This window comes from Pygocentrus nattereri, chromosome 22, assembly GCF_015220715.1.
Source record: "Pygocentrus nattereri isolate fPygNat1 chromosome 22, fPygNat1.pri, whole genome shotgun sequence".
In the NCBI taxonomy this organism is placed as follows: Eukaryota; Metazoa; Chordata; class Actinopteri; order Characiformes; family Serrasalmidae; genus Pygocentrus; species Pygocentrus nattereri.
In genome coordinates, this window is record NC_051232.1 from 11,280,678 (window position 1) to 11,303,151 (window position 22,474).

Consider the following 22,474-nt stretch of genomic DNA (forward strand, 5'->3'; position numbering starts at 1 on the left):
TAAATTAAAATCACATAAATAATGTAACATTGAGTGTCACCATCTTTTTGAAATATTTGTGTTCTCTATTTAAGGAGACACATTTGTGCAAACACCACCCCCTGCTGGAGAAACTGTAGACTGATAAATCCTCTCTAAATGACCACGCGTCAAAGCCATTTTTCCATTTTTATGCAAATATGCCATCAGGTGAGCTAAGACTAACAAACACTGTTGTGCTGTCACATTAGAGACACTTGGTGACTGAAGTCTGCAGCCACGACATTAAAGCACATTTATTTAAAGATGCTTTAATCGTCTCTTAAGAAAGAGCAACAACTAATGACTCCCTGAATGTTTCATGCTATTTTGAAATGTATAAACTGCTGAAAAGCCAGATATTTGAAAATGCGCCACACGACAGCACTGAGGAACAACAGGGAAGATGGGATAGCTGTGACTGAAGACTGCAGACAGCAACTGCTGTGATAGCAGACTAGCAGTCTTAATTCTGACTGTACGTTAAATAAAGACAGAGTATTAACATCTTAATGACTGAATTATGCAGAAAATCTGAAGAATCACTCGAGTTCCCCTTCAAATGAACTGACCTATTAATGCATGACTTTCTCTACGAAAAGAGCAAGAAAAGAAAACTTGCAGTGTCTACTACATCTCTACTGAGAAGAAGAGCTGGAGTGAGAGCAGAAAGTTCTGCACAGACAGAGGAGCAGACCTGGTGATCATAAACAGCAGAGAAGAACAGGTTAGAGAGAGAGAGAGAGAGAGAGAGAGAGAGAGATACTACTGTTCTTCAGCTGTATATATTCACATTATGCCATATGTACCATGTCAGGAGTTCATCACCAAAACATTTGGCAGCTATCAAGCTTGGATTGGTCTGACGGACACGGAGAAAGAAGGGGACTGGAAATGGGTGGACAACTCAAGACTGACCACTGAGTAAGAGACCACTTAACTGAACTGAACTCTGCTTGTGATGCAGTTATTCACTTATTCTAAGATGGTCTAGAGGTGTAACAGTGAACATAATCAGATTCTCTGTGTTTCAGGTTCTGGTGGACGGGGGAACCCAATGATTATGAAGGAAAGGAGAACTGTGCTGTAACTGACTTGTGGTTTGTTTCAAACAAAAACGTACAAACCTGGGCTGATTATCCCTGTAATCACCCTGCAGTTGGAATCTGTGAGAAAAGGATTTAGTTTAGCCTACGTGAGAGTGAACAGCAGAAAGTGATTTTTTTGGATACTTTTAGAATGATATATATTTTACACTGCTGGTTTAGTCCTACAGCATTTACCTTATCAATGTTTTTTAAGGTGCAGCAAAGACAGTAAACTTTGATTCTACCTGAACTTCTGAACTTGAGTAATTGACCCTTTGCCAAGTCCTGAGCTCTCAGTTACTGCCTGACAAGCCTTTGAACCCAGCATGTTAAATACTAACCCCCCAACACACACACACACACACACACACACACACGGCCCACCGCAGCTTAGAGCTCCTTTCTCTGCTGTCTTTAGCTCAAATCCTGTCTTTAGCATTAACTTAGCATTTAATGATGCATTAAACATTATAATACCAAGTACTTTGGAGCTTCTTCTGGTTTGATGATTCTTGATTACTAAAAAATGTTGTACTCTTCTACTGGTTCCCCTCAGGGGTGTTGTCTGTCTCTTAGAGCAGTGGTGAGAATAGACATACAGTATTATAACTTTGGTTAATAAATTCTTGTGTTTCTTATTACCAAAAGTACACAAAACTAAACAAGCATGGTCTGGACACCAGACATGTCTAGGCTGACTGACTGCATTAGGGGTTTGGGAGAAAACCATGCACATTTGAGTTCTGGAACAACTGTTACACTTTGTTAGTTATTTCAGGTCATGCAAACAGAAGAAAATTAGTGTAGAGATCTGGACACTGGAACATATGGCCCCTCCCAATTATAGAGTTCAGGTGCTTGAGCCACACCCATTGGTAACAGATGTTTTGTTGCAATCTTATGGGTGCTGTTCTTGTTTCCGGTACAGTGATCTGTCTTCGCACATGCTCAGACAAACAACACTGAAATCGCTGAAGTGCTGAAAAATCAGATTACTGGGCCAAAATCTAGCTTTCTAGGCCTTTATCCAAACTAAGAAATTGCAGTACACTGTTTATATGGCCACTTGAATAACCATATAACTTCCCAAATCTGATTATACTAGACTATTTAGTGCATGTTTAAACTTGGCACTGTCTTATGATGCCACCTTTATGACAAGTCAGTTCTTGAAATTTCTACCCTGCTAGATCTGCCCTGCTCAACCGTAAGTGCTATTGTCAAAGTGACGCTCCACATTAATGCCCTTCCAAGCTCACAGAGGTGTGATGGTCAGATGTCTGCATACTTTTGGTTATATAGTGTATGACCCGTGCAACTGGACACAAACACGTTTTGAACTTGTTGTCCACCAGGTGATTCACTGGAGCAGAAGTGCTAAACTCAAAGACAAACGTGATCAAGATATGAGGATCAAAATTTTGCAAGATGCTTCTTTAACAAGCGTGAGAACAGATTAATTATTGTGCAGTTTTTTGGGGTGGATTGCACAGGGTTATAAACAGCTGTGCTTGTTCAATGCATGACTCATATTCTGTGTAGAAGTCTTACACCACACTTCACAGCACTAAAATACAGAATTAAAACTCAGCTTAACTGCCAACTGAATAAGGGTGTTTTATTGATTTTAATGTGAATTATGCATAATGTACTTCAGAAACAACACCCTTCTTTACTTGCCCTCTAGTGGCACCCTAGTGCAGCTTGTACTTTACAAAAGCACCACTCTAAAGGCAAACTCACCTCCTTACTGTCCTCTAGTGCCAGCCTAGTGCAACTCCCATAATATGTTCCACTCAAGTCTGCTTTTTCAGACCATTCCTTACCCTTTTTAATACATTTGCTTGACAGTTGACTGAAATTGTTGCTGCTGAGCAATTTAAGAAACACTAAGTAAAAACGTCTAATAACAACTTGGTGTACAAGGATAATGTAAAAAAAACAAACCAAATTACACCATCCATGTCCAAAAACGTTGGGACGCTGTAAGAAATGTACATAAAACAAAATGCAATGATGTCCAAATTATTTAAACCCTATATTTAATTTAAAAACTACAAAGACAACATAAGTGTTGAACCTGTTTTTTTTTAATATATGCAAAAAATATATATTTTGTAGCATAAAACAGCAAAGAACTTGGGGATTTCACCATCTACAGTACATAATATCATTAAAGGATTCAGAGAATCCAGAGAAATCTCTGTATGCAAGGGACAAAGCCAAAACCCATGGCCATGATCTTTGAGCCCTCAGGAGGAATTTTGGGTAAAGTGTATTTATCTGATTCATCTCAATGAAAGACACATTTTGTTCAGTTAGCTTGCTTAGCTATAGGCGTAGACATTGTAACACACAATAACGTGTGATGTACGGTAACACAAGATGTACATTAACGATTTTCTGTTATTTTGATTCCCCAGAGAGAGCAAGGTCAAATGTGCTCTCTTGCACTCCTGGCCGCTGCCATCAGCCTCGATTGAACTTGCGATCTACCGATGTGGTTAAGAATGTTTAAAAATCAGTTTTAAATAGTTATAGTCTGTTTTATAGTAAATGTTTGTGCTTTGTCTCATTGCACTAACCTGATTCAACTTATTGGCTCATTAAAAAAACTCCTTGTTGGCTGATTCAGGTGTGTAAAGCAGAGAAACCACAAAAAGTGCATAATATCACCAGGACTGGGATTGGAAGCCCCTGCTAAGGAGCGCCCACTGCTTTTTTTGTCTTGGAGAGCCAAAAAGCTCTACAATATAATATAGTTATATATTACTAAAATGCTTTAAAAATACAAATTGTAAAGAAAATTTTAACATAAGTTTTATATCAAATAAAGTATGTTTGCTCTCATTGGATGAGAGGGTGGGGCAGGCTAACTTTCTGGCATAATTGCATCGTCAGCTCACACAAGCAGTAAAAAGACAAGATATTTAATGTTTTAACTTTCAAATGCATTGTTTTTTAAAATATATATACACTTCTTCTGAAATTGAGGCCTGCGGCACATTCCATAAAATTTGAGACAGGGCAGTATAAGACAAGGAGCACTGTGAAATGTTAATTGTGTATAAAAGGAGCATTTAGCCGGGGAGTTGTTTCAGACCCAGACTTCCTTATTTCGGCCCTGAACCCGGTCGCCTGGTCCAGTGCGGGCCGGCTGGGCCGGTTATTTACCGCTGAAAGCAGCTGCGGGGGCGGCTCCGCTCGCCGAGACATGTTTGGCATTGAGATGGTATTTTAGGCTTGAGTAGCTTCGGTGAGAAGCAAACGCCTTTTTGCACAACTTGCATACAACAGCAGTCTTTTGGAAAGTCCCATCAGGACGTTTTTTAAAGCGAAAGTCCCTCAGTGGACCAAGAGAAACGGCTTCGTCGTCCATCATTGTTGTTTACGGATGTCGCTTGTGCATCAGATTTACAGGCGTGCTAGAACACGCGAATACAAAGGTTCCGGCTCCAAACTTTTGAAAAAAATGTGATTAATTCCGATAAAAGTTTTAACGCGTTAAAATCCCGGCCCTACTAAAGACTAAAGTATGTGCAACACTAGCATGAAATTTTGTGCTGCACTGAGTTCACATCTCAACCACATCTGCATGAACAACAACCACGTGACTTGTAGCCACACTACAGAGGGTCTTATCTGTCACCATCTCACATCTTTAGAGAGTTCACAGGTCAGTTTCTCATGCGCTCTCATTTTCTTACACAGTGATACACAGATGGCACAGAGGCACTAGCAGGTCACTTAGGCTGCCTGAAAACTTTACTCATAGAACCGTTGCCTCACCTCATTTCCCTTAGCAGAACCTGTCACCACATTCAAATGTGCCATTTTCTTGATCTTACTGTTTTTTTATAGCTCCATACTTATTTAGCTTCATATCATTATACTGTATTCAGCTGGCTGGATTTTTAAATGCTTCTCCAAAGCATCTAACAAAACTGGAAAGGCTGCAGATGACTTGTTACAGGCGTGGTATCTAAAACCAGTCTTTAATTATTTTTTAATGAATAAAGCATTTCAGACTGGCGACCAGAGCGTTTCCTACATTAGACTCAATGAGCGCTGAGATAGACTCAAGCACCACCTGCGACCCAGGAGCATTAGTGGCTTGGCTAATGTTATTTTTGCCAAAAATCTTTCAGCAAAAAGTGGGGCTCTTGGACTCATCCTAATCTCCTAATCCTGTCTACGGCACACCTACACAGTTCTGTCTATTATTCATCCCAGTCCTAGAGGCGACTCTATCTGAGAAATGTCTTTTCTTCATGACTATACTATGGATAGCAAAGAGTTACAGGATAGACTCAATGACAAATAAATTTTAACCTTTTACACACAGCACAAACCACAGGAAATGAGATAGCAAAAAAATAGTTCCTGAATACAGAAAGCAGTGACAGATGGTGTGTAAAATGCCTAAACTTCCTGTCCTGAGAGTATGTATTTAACAGTATCACCCAGACTGTCACTTTGAGAGACCGTGGTGGAGAATCCGCATCTTCAGATAAAGTAAAGCCTACTTTAATCCACTCAATGGCATCGACACATTTACAGAAGACAAAAGAGCTGAAGATGAATGAGGAGATATACGCAAATTCAAGGATGGCCCAAGACATCACGTCAACGATTTCACATGACAGCAACGATTATGAGGACATCTACGCCAATGAAGACGTCCCAGAGATCTGTGTGACCAGAAACCATAAAGGAACTATGACATCAGGTACACACACACACACACACACAGACACTAAGTCTTATCCCCAGTGCCACCCAGTGATCCTCTTTCAAGACAAGGAATTTGCTGACAAGAACTTGGAGATCTATGAGGTCCATGGGAGGTTTTAAAGTGTACACTTGAGATGGGCTTGTGCGATACCACAATAAACAGGTCATGCATGTTTAATAACTGGCAGCTAAATCATTTTTTAGCTATTTTGCTTATCTGCAGTAGCTCATTGCAAGCGTAATGCAGCTCAGTGACAAGGCATGTACATTTCTGTAACCCTCATTTGAGGATGGTGAGGTCTTAAGGCAGAGGTTGCCAATTTTAAAATACACATACAGTATGTTCAATGTGTCATGTTTTAAAAATATGAGGGAAAAATATTTAACTTGAATATAACAAATATGCATATATTGGCATTTTTTATGTCAATATGTCGACACAAAATACACTCAGCTTTGTATTTGCACTGAATTTTAGATCCACTTACCATATTAATGCACTTTGTAGCACTACAATTTGACTGTAGTCCATTTCTCTGCATAATTTGTTATCCCACCTTTACCGCATTCATCAACGATCAAGACCCCCACAGCCAGACTCCAGCCAAACTGCTATATATGATCCACTCATACCAGCAAAACACGCACTAACACACCACCATGTCAGTGTCATTGCAGTGCTGAGAGTGATCCATACAATAAATAATACCTGTTCTGTGGTGGTCATGTGGGGGTCCTGGCTATTGATGAATGGGGTAAACGTGGGATTGTGAACTACAAAGTGCACCATATGCTAAGTAGAGCTTACAAAATTGTCAATTAATGTAAATACAAGGAACCTAATAAAGTGCTCAGTGAGTGCATATGTAATGGTGTCGATGTTTAATACTGTAGCATCCCGCTACTCGCTACGCTGCTTCTGAGAAGGAGGAGGCTCATGGAAGTCATGTGGCTCTGGAAAAGGAACTTATTGTTGTTTAGGACGTTGTCTGTTCGTTTAAAGGTGTGTTATGTCTTTTGTGTTATTTTGTGTCTGGGGTGCGTGTGAGAGGAGTTCACCATGAGGTGGAAGCCTATGGCTATTGGTGACCTTAGCACTGCTCGGCTGTGTTGTTACAGGCCCTTGTGCTGGTGTTTGAATAAAAGAGCACTAGTCGCAGCAGAATCATGACCTCTTTATTCTCACGAGCTCACTGATATTCCTACTGCGAGCAGGCGTTCAGGAAGCATGGTCATGCATAGCCACTGGGACAGTCGACCTTCGAAGGGAGGGCCATGTGGCATCCTGCTGGCATAGTGCTCAGAAAAGACGGAGCCCAGAGAGCGATATTTGTGTTACGAGGAGGTGGACGTTCCAAAATCCCTGCCTCACAGAGACCAGAGAGTGGGTTGGTTTTTTATGTATAATTAAAGCTACTGGCTTTGTTTGTAAATAAGTTGTTGGTGTTAGTTTAAAGATATGGGCATGTGGTGAGTCTGTGAGTGTGGGCGGGGGCACTGTGTCACTACTGACGGTTGCTTTTGTGTGCCTTTTTGCAGTATTTCAATAATTGAGCGCTATTTGTGGCAGAATAGAGCAAGAACAGCCTCTTCTGTGTCTTACTCCACACAGACTCCACAATATTTACATATGTGATAAATGACAAATGTGACAAATGACATATTTTGACAATACATATGTAAATATACGTTCCATATTTGCATATGGGTCTGCCCATTTCTCATTTTGGCGCTGAAGTGGAACTCATGAGCACCCTCTAGGCACCCGCGCTGCAGCCTTTGGTGAGCCTTTCGTATCTCCATTTTTGTCATTTTTCAGGTTTTAGCATGACTTGAAGCTACCTGTGGTCCTATATAGTGTGTGTAAATTTCATGATGAATGGCCCAACAAAAATGATCTAAAATTACTTGGGAAAACGTCTGGTTCCATTGGCTTACATTAACAATACAGTAAGTTTTTCCCTTCTCCTGTAAAGTTACCCTTTTGGAGATACAAGGTTTTGCTATGACAACAGTGACATATATCCTATAAATGTATTAGGTTTAAATAGATCACAACAAAATACCTGTAAATATCTAATATCTGAACACTTTTTACCAGTTTTGTTTGAACTAAAGCAGCAGAGTGTCAGATACATTTCTAAGATGATTCGTTTTCATTTTCAGCCTTTCTGGTGTTCCGTGCAGTTTCACTAATATAGCTTTTCTCAAGCTTTGTGTGTGGATTGACTAGGTGTTGGTGCCCCCTTCTTTAGTTTTGAGATTTACTGTAAAGCCATTAACATACTTTTGACCAATTAGGAACAGAAACTTCAGGAAGCAGATGCTACAGACTGGCTGCAGTCTGCTGTCTGGGGCTGCTGTGTGTTCTCCTACTGACAGCCATCACAGTGCTGTGGGTCAAGTTCACCGCAGAAAAAGAGCGTTTACAGATCAGGTACAACAACCTTACTATAGAGAGAGACCAGCTACAGAGCATTTACAGCAACCTGACTGCAGAGACAGCAAAGCTCCAGACGAGATGTAGCAACCTGACGAAAGAGAGACATGGGCTTCTGCAGAGATTTTCAGATTTGGGTGAGTCCATACACACTGGTGATGTTAAAAGATTACTTGTGCTTGTATAAACTGTCTGCTTACTGTATATTTAACGGAAGCAACAAAGAACGATTTAGAACCCATATTTTAGTACAAAAAAGTAACCTGAATACAGAGCTTGTCTACAAATTAGAAAATTAAAATGAACGTAGCCAGTTCATTTTCAAAACCTATGACACAATGTTTATTTAATAAAGATAGACTAAAATTTACACTGATCACCTCTTCAGATCGTTTGTGCAGTACTATATCAGATATGTAGTGGCTTTTTAACAGAGCAGCCTTTTAACACATATGGCACACCAAGTTGTCATTTTATTAGCAACACTTTTGAGACATTTATCAGGTAGTTTTACAGTTGCTGTCTCAATACAGAAATCCAAAGTGGATGCTAGCAGACAAAAGCAGTACCAAAGAGATGTTTTTTATAGTTTTTTCCACAACATTTCCAACTCTAATACTCACTGTGTAAAGGCTGTTTTATTACATATGCCTATTTTCTAGGCATAAAGTTAGAGACTGTAGCTTATTTCTGCAGAGTAGCATGTTCTGTCATCTAAAGGCTTATACACACCCCAAGATGTTTGTGGATGGAAAAAACGGGTGTGAGGCGTAATGACACATCCAAACCAAGTCTGACACATTTTTTTTTACATTCTGAGAACTACTTCTTTCGGCTGCTCCCTTTACGGGTCCCCACAGTGGAGCATCTGCCTCCATCTTGCCCTATCCACTGCCTCCTCTACTTTCACACCAACCATCTCCATGTCCACCTTCACTACATCCACAAACCTTCTCTGAGGTCTACCTCTTCTCCTTCTACCCGGCAGCTCCATCTCCAACATTGTTTGACCAATATATCCACTATTCCTCCTCAACACATGTCCAAACCATCTCAACCTGGCCTCTCTGGCTTTATCTCCAAATTGCTCCACCCTCACTGTCCCTCTGATCTGCTCATTTCTAATCTTGTCCAGCCTTGTCACTCTCAACGAAAATCTCAGCATTTTCATCTCCGCCACCTCCAGCTCAGCCTCCTGTCTTTTAGACAGAGCCACAGTCTCCAAACCATACATCATAGCAGGACGCACTACTGTCTTTTAAACCTTCCCTTTCACTCTTGCTGCTATCCTTCTGTCACACATCAGCCCTGACATCCGTCTCCACCCACTCCATCCTGCCTGCACCCACTTCTTCACCTCTTTTCTACACTGTCCTTTGCTCTGCATGGTTGACCCAAGATATTTGAAGTCATCCACCTTTACGACCTCTACTCCTTGCATCTTCACCTTTCCACCTGCCTCCCTCTCATTCACACACATGTATTCCGTCTTTTCTCTACTGACCTTCATTCCTCTCCTCTCCAGTGCAAACCTCCACCTCTCCAGATTCTCTTCCACCTGCTCTCTACTCTCACCACAGATGTCATCTGCAAACATCATGGTCCATGGAGCCTCCTGCCTGACCTCGTCTGTCAACCTTTCCATCACCATTGCAAACAAGAAGGGGCTCAAAGCTGATCCCTGATGTAACCCTACCTTCATCTTGAAACCATTTGTCACTCCAACTGCACGCCTCACCACTGTCTCACTATCCTCATACATGTCCTGCACCACCCTAACATACTTTTCAGCTACACCTGACTTCCTCATACAGTACCACAGTTCCTGTCTTGGCACCCTATCATATGCCTTCTCTAGATCCACAAAGACACAATGTAGCTCCTTCTGACCTTCTCTGTACTTCTCTACCAACACTCTCAACGCAAAAATTGCATAAGTGGTACTCTTTCTGGGCATGAAACCAAACTGCTGCTCACTGATCTGAACCTCTCGCCTTAGCCTTGCTTCAACAACTCTTTCACACCTTCATGGTGTGGCTCACCAACTTTATACCTCTGTAGTTACTGCAGCTCTGCACATCACCCTTGTTCTTAAAAATGGGGACCAATACACTGCTTCTCCACTCATCAGGCATCCTCTCACTCTCCAGGATGTTGTTAAACAACCTGGTTAAAAAGTCCACTGCCTTCTCTCCTAAACATCTCCATACCTCCACAGGTATGTCATCTGGACCAACTGCCTTTCCATTCTTCATCCTTTTTAAAGCTGCCCTCACTTCCACCTTACTAATTCTCTGCACTTCCTGATCCACTATCTCTCCCCCTGGTGTTCTCCTCTCTCTCTCTCGTTTTCCTCATTCATTAGTTCTTCAAAGTACTCCTTCCATCAACTCAACACTCTCTGTTCACTCACTAGTACATTTCCCTCTCCATCCTTTATCAGCCTAACCTGCGGTAAATCCTTTCCAGCTTTATCTCTTTGTTTAGTCAAACGATACAAGTCCTTTACTCCTTCTTTACTGTCCAGCCTCTCATACAGCTCATCATAGGCCCGAGTCTTTGCCTTTGCCACCATTCTTTTCGCTATGCGACTAGCCTCACAGTACTCCTGCCTACTTCCTTCATCTCTCTGGTTATACCACTTTTTCTTAGCTGCCTTCTTCTTCTGAATACTCTCCTGGACTTCCACCACCAACTTTCTTTGTCTTCTTTCCTCTGACCAGACGAAACACCCAACAACACATTTTTGCCAGTTTCTCTCACCACCTTAGCTGTAGTTTCCCAGTCCTCAGGTAGCTCCTCACTGCCCCAAGGGCCTTTTGCAATTTTTCCCTGAACTGCCTGCAACCGTCCTCCTCCTTCAGCTTCCACCATCTAATCTTTGGCTCTGTCTTCACTCTTTTCCTCTTCTTTGTTTCTAATCTCATTCTACAGACAACCACCCTATGCTGCCTTGCTACACTTTCCCCTGGCACCACTTTACAATCTCCAATCTCCTTTAGGTGGCATCTCCTGCTAAGGATATAATCCACCTGTGTGCACCTCCCTCCACTCTTGTATGTCACCCTGTGTTCTTCCCTCTTCTGGAAATCCATTCTCGTTGCAAAATCTACTCCTTCCATCAACTCAACACTCTCTGTTCACTCACTAGTACATTTCCCTCTTTATTCTTTATCAGCCTAACCTGCTGTACATCCTTTCCAGCTCTATCTCTCTGTTTAGCCAAACGATACAAGTCCTTCTTTACTGTCCGATCCGGTATGGCAATCATATTTGTGATCCGCATGATAGTTTTGGCACAAGTATTTCGCCGGATGCCCTTCCTGATGCAACCCTCACCATTTATCCGGGCTTGGAGCCAGAAGTACACAAAGTACACCCCTAATGGCTGTTTTTTTTACATTCTGAGAACACCGTAAGAAAATGCAAATGTAAGGAACTTCCTCAAGCAGTACTGATAAATTCATCACCTTCTTCTAAGCACTGTGACTGAAAAGTGTCAATACTGGGTACAAACACTCTACAAAAAGACCAGCCATTAACACACATGAGGATACACTTACATAAACAAGAAACAGCTACAAACAGTCGCTCGTCTTTCCCCAGCTTTTCAGCACTGGTTCTTCTTTTTCACCCTCCACATATTTATATTTATTATAGTCACTCTAATGTAGAATTGGACAGCAACCATCACAGAGTTCTCACTCGTCGGCATGAATTTCAAGAAAATTAACCTGGCTCAGATTTAAAAATTAACCAAATATAATCTGTCAGGTTCACCATCAATGGGAAAGATGCCATTAACACGTGTTGATTTCCAAAATTGACACGCTTTTTTTTTCCACCCCTAAAAAATCAGTGCGAATAGGCTTTAACACTCCAAATTCAACTTATGATGGCTTTGCTTATTAGCCGATAGGTTGAATCAGGTGTGTTTAATGTGGAAGAGTGAGAAACTGTGCGGAGCTGTGACTTGGAAAGACTTGGAAGATTGTCACACCTGACACCCCAGTGCTCCCACTATAACACTCCCCCTATAAGTTTGGTCCATTTTGTCAGTCCAAGAATAAGCAGGCCTATACAGAACAGAATGAGGTATAAACAAGCAGTATTTAGTAAACAGAATATTTTTATAGAATCTTATCTAATCTTAAATACTGACAAACTTAAGCACAATACTTGAAGAATTATAGATAATAATATTATTATTTATACTGTCAGCTGCATCAGGCCCACTCAAACTGGCTGCCCTAAATTTTTTGAATTTAAAATACTGTTTACATGATGGCTTGGCTGAATACTTGATGGTTATTATTTACTGAGAGATGTGCATTCATATTGCCCGGTATATCCAACTAGCAGAACTTTCATTTGTTAAACCTTACTGTTATTTGCTGACAACAAACTTGGAGAGGAACGAACACAAGTTTAACTGGATTGCTGGATTGCTGTTTCCATAGTTCACTCTCATGGTACTTTTTTCTTTTTTCATGACTAGATGAATAGTTCTGCTACTCTTAGCAAGTTGTAAACAAAAAGCAGCTTTGATACGGGACCCTTGCGTACTTTGCAGGGTCCAACACAACCTATGTAGTGAGTGTGTAGGACTGACCAGCTGTGGCTGCTCTTGCCTCTTTCTGACAACAGGCCCACTGCTGACTGGATATTTTGGTTGGTCAAGCATTTTCCACCCAGCAGGGGCACTGACATGTGAAAACTGACTTGTGCCAGTGGAAAACCCACTAACATGCAGCTACCACATTGTTATCACTGCTGTGTTTTGAATAGTTTAGCAGCCAAAGAAAATATACCCAGCAGTGCTCCTACAGTGGCCTTGGGTGTGTATAGCACCAAATACAGTCAGAAATTGCATACCTAGAAAGGACACTTATATTTATGATAATATGGCCAATCAGGGTAGGTTCCTAATGTACCTAAAAAAATGACAACTCAGTGTATGTGCTCCAATTTAATAGGTTGGATTTACTTCAACTCTAGTATATACAACATCTCTACCGAGAAGAAGAGCTGGGATGAGGGCAGACAGGACTGCAGAAAGAGAGGAGCAGACCTGCTGATCATAAAGAGCAGAGAAAAACAGGTGAGAGAGAGGGAGAGAGAGAGAGAGAGAGAGAGAGAGAGAGAAAATACTATGTTCTTTCACTGTGGCTTTTCATAATGTGTTATCACATTCACAGGAGTTTGCTGCATCCATACTGAGCAACAGAGAGGCTTGGATCGGTTTGACTGACAGTGAGACAGAGGGGGTCTGGAAATGGGTGGACGGCTCAGTTCTGACCACTGGGTAAAATATTGAAATGACTTTCATGAATGTAATATTTGATTGCTGTTAAAGGGCTTGAGACTTGGCTAATGAGTTCAATTCTATGTTACATATGTTAAGTAAATACCACAAAAAAGGACAGACAAACAATTTGGGGCAGTCGTGGGCTGGAGGTTAGGGTTCCAGCCTTGTGACCAGAAGGTCACCGGTTCGTTCCCCAGAGCCGACGGCACATGACTGAGGTGTCCTTGAGCAAGACACCTAACCCCCAACTGCTCCCCGGGTGCTGCGGATTGGGCTGCCCACCGCTCCGGGCAAGTGTGAAATTTCCCCGTTGTGGGACTAATAAGGGTCTCTTAATTTAAATAATTAATTGTGATTGTTGTTGTTAATTAAATGTTTTTAAATGACTTAAAAGCGGCGGCTCACATTTTGCAGGTGAAAAGTAAACTTTTCGCCTGAGACCCACATCTCTGCTCACTGACAGAAGTAAAGGGGCATGTTTAAATGTCCCTTTACTCGCCACTCACGACTTTCCGCCACTTTTCAAATCATTTTGAGCTGAAGGGTCGTGTGAAGCATTGTGGGAGACTGAAGGTGTTGAAGGATTTCTTGTATCTTGTGCACATTTCTCGAGCACATTTATAGGGGTCTACAAAACGACACAGACTTCAGTGATGTAATGGTTGAGAAATGGCTTTAAGACAAAGGCTGAAAAGTCTGTTTTTCCATCCACATCACACCATACTTATTATGTTCATTTGCATTTTATTTACAGGTATACTGACTAGTGTTGTTTTGTTTGTAAAGAAGATGCTATGACTTTAAAGTAGTATTCTCTTAAAAATATTAAATGTGACTTTTTTGCTATACTGATAAATGCAACAAATTGACTGACCTTTTGATCTTTCATTCAAAATATTAACAAAAATTGAACAATTTTTTTGAAGTATAATGATTGAAAACAAAACTTAATCTTATCAGGAAATAAAGACTTTTCTCAAATCTGTATGGCAAAATTGTTGGCACCCCTTCGTTTAATCCCTTGTGCAGCCTCCCTTTGCAAAGGTAACAGCTCTAAATCTGCTTAAGGAGATTGGAGAACATATGGCAAAATATCCCAGACCATTCCTCCACACAGAACCTACATTCAGAACATTTAGGTTAAGGGACTGGAGTGGTCATGGCAAAACCTTGATTCTGTGGTCAGTAAACCATTTTTGTGTGTTGATTTTGAGGTGTGCTTTGGATCATCGTCCTGCTGGAGGATCCAAACTATGGCCTAGTTTAAGCTTCCTGACTCAGGCAGTCAGATTTAGATTTAATACCTGCTGTTACTTGATAAAGTCTATGGTGAGAAGTGAATGGTAGTTAGTTACATTTACTCAAGTACATGGACTTACATCAAATATTGATGAATTTATACTCTGCTGAGTATTTTCAAATTAAATCATAATACTTTTACTTCCACTCAAGTTTATCAGCGAGTAAAAGAATCTACTTTTTACTCAGTTCCACCCTCAGCCATTTATATTTAGTTACAAATGTCTTTTTTGGGTTTCATTTCTTTCAGTTTTGTGGCTGACAACATCTGTACAGCTCTGATTGGTCAGACCTCTGAATCTAGAGCTTTAGCATTTTATTTTGTACTTTTACTCGTGTTCTCTTACTATGCATGGGGTCATTACAGACATATGGTGTTTAATGTTTTTAGTGTTTAATAACAACATCCTGAAAGATTCTTAACATCTCTTGTTGCTTTAAACTTCTTAAATATTGCCCTGATAGTAGAAATGGTCATTTTCCTGATTTGCGCAGCTCAACAACCTTTTGTTGTACATCACTGCTGTTTTCTCCGGTTACTCTTAAAGATGGATAACTGGGGGCATTTGGCCTGTGTTTCACCTCATATATGTTCCCTAGTGAATCAGGAAGTCCTGGCTGGCTATTTATGTGTTCCAATCCACTCAAGTGAACTGATGCTAAAAACATGAATGGGAAGATACTTAGGTTAGATTTCACTCTTAAGACATTCTAGGGGTGCCAATTAAGAAAGTAATTCAGAAAGCTCACTTTGCTCAAGAAAACTAGGACTGCCAGTATTTGTGGAGAGCTCTCTGTCTATCAGAGACTGATTGTGATTGTCTGCTTTACAGGTTCTGGAATACGGGAGAGCCAAATAATGGAGGTGAAGAAGACTGTGCACAGTTTTTGGGTTATCCTGATAAGAGGAGCTGGAACGACAGGAGATGTTCAGTTTCTTCACAGTGGATCTGTGAGAAAAATTTTTTTTGAGTGACAGGTACATGAGGCAGATGGTCAGAAGGAAGCAAATTCGTGTGACCTTATATTCCATTCATCTATCTGATCTCCTGCTTTCTAACTTAATGCTAACATTTTATTTCTCTTTGACATGTGCGGTTCTGTATGAGTAATCAGGTGTCTTTGTGAGTATGAGTTGTGAGACTGCCCTCTGTTGGCAAAGACACCATGTTGCAGGACATTGTGTCATTAAAGGACATAAATCCTACATTGTTTGTATTTTATTTTCCTCTGAGGTCCACTTATAACATTTGTGTAGTTTTCTATTCCAAATATGATCAGAATGAATTTTTACCGCTCATTAGCCCTCAAAATTTAACCCTCTGTTTTTTGTTACTGTGCCTTTAAGAGCATAACATACATGCCTGAGGTAGTGCGTTAAAGTGTGCATTGTTTTGGCCTGCAAGGGCTGGAGCCTGACAGATGTGACTTAATTATATCTCAAGCCGAACAATTTAAAATTTGAAAGCTGCCCTATGAATCTGATAACCTATGCAACTGGTTGAGAGATGCCCTGCAATGGACTGGTCACCTTTCAGGGTTTATCCTGCCTTTCGCCCAATGACAGCTGGGATGGGCTCCAGCAGCCCCCGCGACCCAGAAAGAGAAGCGGCTTAGAAGATGTGTGTGTGTGTGTGGTTGAGAGATATTTTTAAGAATTTATTTCACATTTTAATTAAATGCAGGTTTGACTTTTCTGAGGAATTAAGTTTTAAAATAGACCTCAGCCTGCTGAAACAAATTGCTATAATCTTCTTGATAAGCCACCGACATTAGCAATTCTCTGGAAGGATACATGAACTGGATATGTTCAACTAGAGATGCATCCATACCGATCCTGTTCCCGATCGGGTATCATACCACGCTCATTTGCTCAGACTCATAAAAGTCCCTTGATACCACATTCCGATACCTGCTGTTAACTTGCTGTCATGCTAATGAACAAATGCATCAAAGGAGGCTCTGCTCACACAGAGTAGCGTTAAATGATTCCAAGATAGTTGGACACAAAGTTGTTGATCATTTTAAACCTTCCACCTTGGCAGATTTTCACCAGGAATACACTGTATTTTTAAAACATCCATCCATCCATCCATCCATCCATCCATCCTCCACCGCTTATCCGAGTCCGGGTGGCGGGGGCAGCAGCCTAAGGAAAGAGGCCTAGGCCTCCCTCTCCTCCGCCACCTCCTCCAGCTCTTCCGGAGGGATGCCAAGGCGTTCCCAAGACAGGCGAGAGATATAATCCCTCCAACGTGATCTGTATCCCCGGGGTCTCCTCCACATCAGACACGTCTGGAACACCTCCCCAGGGAGGCATCCAGAGGCCATCCTTACCAGATACCTGAACCACCTCAACTGGCTTCTCTCAACGTGGAGGAGCAGCGGCTCTACTCCGAGCCTCTCCCGAATCGGCAAGCTTCTCACCCTTTTTAAAACATACACACAAATACAATCACAGCTCCCTCCCCAATATTGGTGGAGACACAACGGCCAGCTAAACTGCTTGACTGAATAGAATAGAAGGTATATGTGATTTTTTTAAACTGTCTTTGTTAGGGATGCTTCGATACTGATACTGGTCATAAAAACTCACCAATACCAACATTCTGATACTTTCTGATGCTGTGCAGTGTGGAGTGCGTAGCTGCCCTACCATGTACTTCACTGTCTGGTTTTAAGCTCAGTGTAGTGTTAGCAGCACTTCAGTTTCTCAACATGTTTGCTTAGTATTCGGTGCCCAGCTTTTTATTCTAATCAAAACAACTTTATTGGAAACAGTCTATAGACAGACCTGTGTGTAGAGGTTGTGTTTCATGTAGCATGTCAGTCAAACAGAGTGTTTCCTCTTTTAGGTAGAGTTTCAGAAAAACTTGCTTTCAAACAATTAAAAGCATATTTAGTATCAAACTTCTGCTTTAATCACAATACAGAGACACCATTTATCCGTGCTGTGAATGAATTCAGGCTTAGTGCTTCTGCACAGAATCTTTCTGGTTTGGTCTTGTTGGATCTTTGGGCAGCATTCAATACCACTGATCACAAGACTCTAATCTCACATCTTTAAAACTGGGTAGGCCTCTCAGACACTGTTTTATATCATATTTATTTATTGAATAATTCATTAGGGCTCTAGGGCAGCAGGGCATGGCCTTTTTAAAAGGGGTACATAAAGCCCAAAGGGATAGTCTGGTTTTGGAAACAGGAGAGGTGAGTCAGATGTTCTGAATGTTAGGGTCTTTGTGATAACCTGTTGTATAGCTGACTGACCGCAGCTATTTTCTTCTATGCTTTGTACCCTTTTTTCTCATTTATTATTTCATTTCATTGTGAATAACTGCACTCATGAAAACTAAAAAGTTTGTGAAAATAAAAGTTTGTGTAGGTCACAACTACTTGAAAGTCTGTCAGAGAGAACTCTGCTTCATTCCCTCTCGGTCAGCATGGTAACATTCGTCACATTTACAGCATTTGGCAGACGCTCTTACCCAGAGCGACTTACAATTTGATCAATTTACACAGGTAGGCGAAGGTGGTGTTAGGAGTCTTGCCCAAGGACTCTTATTGGTATAGGGTGCTTACCCAGGCAGGGGACTGAACCCCAGTCTACAGCGTAGAAGGCAGAGTCATTTCTCATGTTACTATTAAACTTTATCACTTGTCTGTTAAGCAATTTGAGTTGCCACCAATATGAAAAATACTGCATAAAAGTTATTATTTTTATTATTTCTATTATAGCCCCATTTCCAATAAAATAAAAACAGAACGCAATGAGGTTTTTGGTTTTTGAAAAATGAGCCCATTTTAAATTTAATGCTCGTAAAACGTTTTTAAAAAGTTGGGACGGGGGCAGGTTTACCACTGTGTTGCATCAGTTCTTCTTTTGACAGCACTCCATGAGCACTGAGAACTGAGGAGACTGACTGCTGTAGTTCTGAAAGTTAAAGGTTTTCCCATTCTTGCTTGATATAGGATTATAGCAGCTCAGCAGTTCAGGGTCTCCTTTGCCAGGTTTGTGTCCAGACACCTTTACTCTCTACACTTTACATGCAGAATGTGGTTTGGCATTGTCTTGCTAAAATAAGCAAGGACTTCCCTGATAAAAGGATAGCAGTATATGTTGCTCTAAAACCTGTAAATATCACTCAGCATTAATGATGTCTCGACAGATATGTAAGTCACAGATACCATGGGCACTAATGCCCCCCAGTACCATGTGTGCTGTTAACACTTCAAATGGTCCCTCTCCTCTTTCGCCCAGAGGACACAGCATCCGTGATTTCCAAAAGGAATTTCAAATTTTAAATCAACACTTTATCTCAGAAACATTGAAAACATTACTCTTTAACTGAAGCACTAACCGCCCGTGCTGTCTGTGACAGAGTGGTGAACCCCTCCCCATCTTTACTTTTGAAAGACTCTAGGGTTAGGGATGTTCTTTTTATACCCAATTATGTTACTGATCTGTTGCCAATAAACCTAATCATTAGTGAGATGTTTCACCAGGTGATTTTTTTTAGCTTTACATAACTTCACCAGTCTTTTGTTGCCCCAAACAAAAAAAAGTTATCATTTTCAACATTTATGTTGCCTTTGTACTTTTTAATTAAATGTAGGGTTTAAATTATTTGCCTCACTGAATTCTGTTTTTATTTACCTTTTGCACAGCATCCCAACTTTTTTAGAAAGTTCTTCAAGCCTCTTCCCACTGACCTTGGCCTCCAATCTCGCCGTGCTGTCTTCACTGTGAATCCTCACACTGCCACCATCACAGCCTGCTAACCAAAAAGGCTCTATTAAATAAAACAGCAGAAAAGCACACATAGGGCACTGAAACCAAAGGGGAGGTCACCACCCACATCACCCTGACTGTGACCCCCCCCCAACACAAAACCTACATCCCTGAATCAGAACACCAAGTGTAACACATACTCATGACCTAAACTAACGAACAGCAACATTAAACAAAATAATAGTGCTGTTATTTGTCAGATGGCGCGTACATTCCATGAGCCTTTGCATGTGACTATCTGCATAGCCACACCTCCAGAGTCTCTCAGAGCCAGCACTATCCAGTACCTGCTTGCCACATATATACACGTATTGCAGCAACCTGTTTCTGGATGGTGCTGGCTAGCAATATATATACACGTCTTGATTAGATAGATAGATAGATAGATAGATAGATAGATAGATAGATAGATAGATAGATAGATAGATAGATAGATAGATAGATAGATAGATAGATAGATAGATAGATAGATAGATAGATAGATAGATAGATGCGAAGCTCAAACAAACAATTTCTTTAACAGATTTTTAAATTCACAAGCATCACACCAATGATGGGGCTCCTCTATGCACTCAATACTAATACGCAAATATTAATATGCAATGTCCAGTTTATATGACCATATGACCTCAGCTCATATGGAAAACCCAGGCTTCAAACCAAAGTGATTTCATTTTGTTCAATCAAGGTTTTGTGTTAGCATCACTACAATGAACAGATGAGGCATCTTAAAAGATTTATATTCAATTAATATTCAACAAACCAGGTTTTGTTTTTTTGTACACAAGGCTCAACTAGAAATAGGTGTACATGAAACATGAACATGAAGTTAATACTGTAGAAATGGTGCCAACTGTTGATGAAGTTGAGCCTTTTCTCTTCTAACTTCACATTTCATCTGCAGATTTCCAAAACGTGTTCATTCTGAAAGATTTTTAAAGGTTTTAAAGGCAAAAATGTTTTAGCCATTCATCAAACTAAAAACTTCGTATAGTGTAGTGGGTAACACCTCTGCCTTCTACGCTGTAGACTGGGGTTAAATCCCCACCTGGGTAAACACCCTAAATTATACCAATTAAGACTCCTTGGGCTAGACTCCTAACACTACCTTCATCTACCCGTGTGAAATGATCAAATTGTAAGTCACTCAGGATAAGAGTGTCTGCCAAATGCCATAAATGTAAATTTCCTCAGTTTCTATAAATTAGCAATAGGCCTATAAATAAAACCATTCTTTTAATATGTTAAACCTTGTACTGAGTATTTTGCAATTTTTACAAAAACAAGAAAATATATTTAAGCACTTAGAGTTCAGCCTCTTCATCCCTTGAATATATAGTTAATTATAGTTAATGATTATAGTAATTAAGAAAAAAGGTGTTAGTATAAAAATATATTCCTGTCTTCAGTTGATCATGAATTATCAGGTATTTTGATACAGTTTTGTCACAGATACGTCATGAGTTAAGTCACCCTGCAAAAGGCAAAGATTAACCTAATACAAGATTACCCTGTCAAAATTCTGGAATAGCATGAACCAGATTCCTCTGTGCACCATGCAGATGTACTGAGAGTAAAAAAGACTTTTCAGTGCAGCATCACTTACTGTGAATGAAAAAAAAGCTTTTTCTTAAGAAAATCCTTAAATTTATGCTTAAATGAGTACGGCTGGGCCACAAATGCAGATATTTTCTGATCTGATTTTGTCCTAAAGCCTACATGACTTTGCTCATACACTGTGGCCTCTTTTCTTCTGGGCTCTGAAATCAAATGTGCAACACTAGATGTGGGGAAAAATGGGCAAGTGTGAACCTTGAGAAAATCTGACAATGGCCACATCATCCTAGTCAGACAATTGGGTCAGAGTATCTCCAAAACAGGAAGGCTTTTGGAGTGCTCCCACTCAGAAGTGGTACCTACTGACAGTGGTCCGAAGAGAGACAGACCATAAACAGAGTCTTGGACATTTAAGGCTCATTGATGTGCCAGGTCAATGATGGCTATCAAATATGGACTGAACTGACAAAAGGGCTTCTGTGGCACAAGCCAGATAAATTTACAGTTTCGGGATGGCCACAACACACAGTTCACTGCACCCACAAAACACTCAGAGTGTTAACTCATCCACGGTTGAAAGGGGCGGACAAGCTTCAATACCAGACTGTAAAGCAGGAAGAGGGTCATCTGGTCTGATGAGTCCTGTACATCACATGGAGAGCGAGGTATGTGTGCACTGTTTACCTAGTGATGACAACAGGGTGCACTGTGGGAAGAGGACAAGCTGGTGGAGGGAATGTGATGGGCAATGTTCTTCTGAGAAATCCTGAGTGTATTCACATGGACATCAATTTGAAACATGCCACTTCCTAAATATCGGTGTGGACCAGATACCCTTCTTCAAGGCAATTGTATTCCCTGATGGCAGCGGCGTCTTCCAGCAGAATAAGGCAGCGCGCTACACCGAACGAGCTGTTTGTGAGTGGTTTGAGGAACATGACAAAAAGCCCAAGGTGTTGTCCTGGCCTCCAAATTCCCCAGATCTCAATCCAGTCAAGCATTTGTGGCGTTTGCCAGAACAGCGTCGATGCCTGGGCAATTGAGATTTTTGCCAAATCAAATTTTTAAAAATTAGACTGGTCTCCCATTAAGCCTTTCTTGAGAGCATTTGGGTGTTTTTTTATCTTAGTTTAATAAAAAATAATGTGTTACTAATCAGACAAGGAGAGGGAGAAACTGAAGGAGACTGTCAGGTGTGAAGGAGCAACTCTGGTCAGGTACTACTCCATAGACTTTGT

General features: G+C 40.8%; 1 protein-coding gene across 1 annotated transcript; it reads left to right on the forward strand.

The window, feature by feature from the left end:
- The first annotated feature begins 5,502 nt into the window (after positions 1–5,502).
- Positions 5,503–16,094, forward strand: LOC108413890 (C-type lectin domain family 4 member M-like). Its single transcript, XM_017686600.2, has 5 exons — positions 5,503–5,835; positions 8,142–8,417; positions 13,257–13,381; positions 13,479–13,585; positions 15,721–16,094. The coding sequence occupies exons 1-5, from the start codon at positions 5,646–5,648 to the stop codon at positions 15,857–15,859; spliced, it is 837 nt and encodes a 278-aa protein (XP_017542089.1). The 5' UTR covers positions 5,503–5,645; the 3' UTR covers positions 15,860–16,094.
- The last annotated feature ends 6,380 nt before the right edge of the window (positions 16,095–22,474 follow it).

Excerpts from the sequence above, each read along its gene's own strand:
- LOC108413890 (XM_017686600.2), top strand. The coding sequence starts at position 5,646 with ATGGCATCGACACATTTACAGAAGACAAAAGAGCTGAAGATGAATGAG. Across the intron at positions 13,382-13,478 it reads TAAAGAGCAGAGAAAAACAG|GAGTTTGCTGCATCCATACT; the intron begins GTGAGAGAGAGG and ends TCACATTCACAG. Across the intron at positions 13,586-15,720 it reads GGCTCAGTTCTGACCACTGG|GTTCTGGAATACGGGAGAGC; the intron begins GTAAAATATTGA and ends TCTGCTTTACAG.